The sequence below is a fragment of the Scardinius erythrophthalmus genome, assembly GCF_964197995.2.
Source record: "Scardinius erythrophthalmus genome assembly, chromosome: 18".
Taxonomy (NCBI): Eukaryota; Metazoa; Chordata; class Actinopteri; order Cypriniformes; family Leuciscidae; genus Scardinius; species Scardinius erythrophthalmus.
In genome coordinates, this window is record NC_138238.1 from 1,126,056 (window position 1) to 1,129,281 (window position 3,226).

General features: G+C 44.4%; 1 protein-coding gene and 1 pseudogene across 2 annotated transcripts in view; both read right to left on the reverse strand.

The window, feature by feature from the left end:
• Positions 1-693, reverse strand: part of LOC308706945 (peroxiredoxin-like 2A) — a 5,558-nt pseudogene extending 4,865 nt beyond the window's left edge. Inside the window, exon 1 of the transcript XR_014032268.1 lies at positions 387-693. The product of XR_014032268.1 is annotated as a peroxiredoxin-like 2A (transcript). The remainder of the gene's footprint in view (positions 1-386) is intronic.
• Positions 694-2,422: 1,729 nt separating this feature from the next.
• The window catches only part of LOC308706813 (transmembrane protein 150A), a gene marked incomplete at both ends in the record, with an annotated part of 13,516 nt that continues 12,712 nt past the window's right edge, over positions 2,423-3,226 (reverse strand). Inside the window, 2 exons of the mRNA XM_081392678.1 lie at positions 2,423-2,437; positions 2,733-2,783. Coding sequence (XP_081248804.1) covers positions 2,423-2,437; positions 2,733-2,783 — 66 coding nt within the window. The remainder of the gene's footprint in view (positions 2,438-2,732; positions 2,784-3,226) is intronic.

Sequence of the window (3,226 nt, forward strand, 5' to 3'; positions counted from 1 at the left end):
CCTAACCCGACCCCTGACCCTAAACCGACCCTTGACCTCATTATAACCTTATCCCTAAAACCAAGTCTTGACCCTCAAACACTTTAAAGGCTCTCAGAGACTGAGGACCGGCCAACATGTCCTCACTTTACTCTCTCTGTCCTCACTCCAATGGTCTAAAACTCAAACTGGTCCTCACAAAGATAGTTGTACACACACACACACACACACACACACACACACACACACACACACACACACACACTTACACACGCACACATACACACACGCACACACACACACACACACACACACACACACACACACACACACACACACACACACACACACACACACACACACACACACACACACACACACACACACACACACACACACTCACTCACCGCCGTCCAGTGTCCTGAGGTCGGTCTCCCCCAGGTGAGAGAGAGTCGCACACACAGGTTGTGTGAGGAACCTCTCAGTGAAAGATCGTAACGCTTCAGTGACGGTCAGCGCCAGAGAACCGACGACTCGGGTCAGCAGCTCCATCACTCCTGCAGGAACACTGCTCTCGCGTGTGTGTGTGTGTGTGTGTGTGTGTGTGTGTGCTCTTTATGGAGCGTAACGCCTGTGAATGCTGATCTGGGTCCAGCATTGTGTAAGACTCGAGGAGATCGACCTCTGGCCCAGAAACATTTGCTCTCATGCTCTGATTTCTCACTGATTTCTCACACATATTAAAGCTTGCTGAGACTCAGAGCCTCAGCTCAGACCGCAGAGAATTCCGGGACATTACTGAGGCATTCTGGGGGGATTTTCCCAGCGTCTTTTGGCTTTTCATGGTGAAATCCCTACTTGAGTTAGGAAAATTTAAAACAGCATCTTAATCACATCAAGAGATGTGAAGATTGATGCACAAAACACACTCATTACAGACAGTAAAACACAACAGAAACACTCAGTTTGTGTAAATATAATTTAATATCAATATGCATGAGACTGAATTGAGCAAAAGCAGAGATTAATAGTGAAACACAAGTTGTGTTTTGTGGCTTAGGCTCCGTCCTCTTCCTCATCTTCCTCCTGCACACACACACACACACACACACACACACACACACACACACACACACACACACACACACACGTCATATCTATATCATCTTCTTCTCTTTTATTCACACATACTACTTACTTCTTACTTTTATATCCTAGGAATCTTATGCTTATTTCTTAAAATCCCCTTTAGTGTTGCTGCATATGAAACGTGTGTAATATACAGACTTGAATCTCAGTAAAAGGTCTGAATCATATTTCACTTCAAAATCAGGAGACATAAATAAACCGTCCTGTGCACTGGAGAAATGAAGCCTGTGTTTAGGCTGATTTGAGAAGCGTTGAAAGAGTAGAAGTTAATTTTCCATAAAAACATGTCCTAAAAATGATTAAAAGAGCACATACTGTACATATCCTTCATATGTAACAGTGTTTGATGATTTGTAGACTGCATTTAATATGATTCAACTTTTGTAAGTGGTTTGTAAAAGGTTTTCCTTGCATTTACACAGTTGACCAGCAGGTGGCGCTAGTGTGTTATTTAGTCTCTAAAAGCTCAGTTTCTAGTTTCTTCCATCACTTTTTTAGGACAATATATCAACAATTAATCGCATCCAAAATAAAAATTTGTGTTTACGTAATATGTTTTTTTTTAATTATGTAATATATGTGTGTGTGTACTGTGCATAATTATTTTGTATATATATATATATATATATATATATATATATAAACACACATAAGCATGTATATATTTAAGAAATATTTGCATGTATATACTGCATATATTTATACATAATTTATATTTTATATATATACCATTCCAGCAGGTATTAAACTATACAGTAGGATTGCAGTATTGCTCTTCTACATGTCGTCGACTCTAGAGTGTGTGTATGATGAGTTTTGCTGCTCGTGTGTGTGAATGTCTGAATAAATGAAGCGGGACGATGTGAAATGCTCACTCTCTCCATCCGCCTCTCATCCGACTGTTCCTCTGTTTCCTCTGATCCGGGCTGGTTCTCCTCAGGAGCGTCGGCTTCATTCCCTGCGCTCTGAAGATGAGCAGATTCTCAGAGATCTGGAGTGAGTGTAAACTGTGTGTGTGTGTGTGTGTGTGTGTGTGTGTGTGTGTGTGTCGCTCACCTGAGAGTCCCTGAGATCCTCTGGATGAAGATCCTCCTCAGTGTTCAGGATCTCGGAGGTTTGATCTTCCTCAGTGTTCAGGATCTCGGAGGTTTGATCTTCCTCAGTGTTCAGGATCTCGGAGTTTTGGTCCTCCGGATGAGGGAGAGCAGAGGTCAGCTGATCCTTCGGCTCGCTCGCTCTCTCTGGCGGATCGGCTGCACTCTCTCTCTGCAGGAAAACACAATTAAAGATGCGTTCAGGAGAGATTAAACTGTATGAACGTTTACTGATACCAGCGTGAATGTAGCACGGCAAAGCAAATGTGTGTGTGTGTGTGTGTGTGTGTGTGTGTGTGTTTGTGTGTGTGTGTGTGTGTGTGTGTGTGTGTGTGTGTGTGTGTGTGTGTGTGTGTGTGTGTGTGTGTGTGTGTGTGTGTGTGTGTGTGTGTGTGTGTGTGTGTGTGTGTGTGTGTGTGTGTGTGTGTGTGTGTGTGTGTGTGTGTATGTGTGTGTGTGTGTGTGTGTGTGTGTGTGTGTGTGTGTGTGTGTATGTGTGTTAACACACACCTCGTCTTCGCAAAGATCTGGTTTGCTCTCGTCTGTTGATTCAGGAACATGCTGTCAAAACACAACAGAACATTCATGATTATGTTTCTCTCTCTCTCACACACACACACACACACACACACACACACACACACACACACACACACACACACACACACACACACACACACACACACACACACACACCTCTCTCCCCCCCTCTCTCCCTCTCTCTCTCACAGACTCTCTCTCTCTCTCTCACCTGTGCGGCTCTGATCCGGTTCTCCTCCTCCTCCAGCTCTCTCTCTCCCTCTCTCTCACACACACTCTCTCTCTCTCTCTCTCTCTCTCACACACACACTCTCCCCCTCCGTCTCTCTCTCTCACACACTCTCTCTCTCCCTCTCTCTCTCACACACACTCTATCTCTCCCTCTCTCTCTCACCTGTGCGGCTCTGATCCGGTTCTCCTCCTCCTCCAGCTTTCTCTCTCCCTCTCTCTCTCACACACACTCT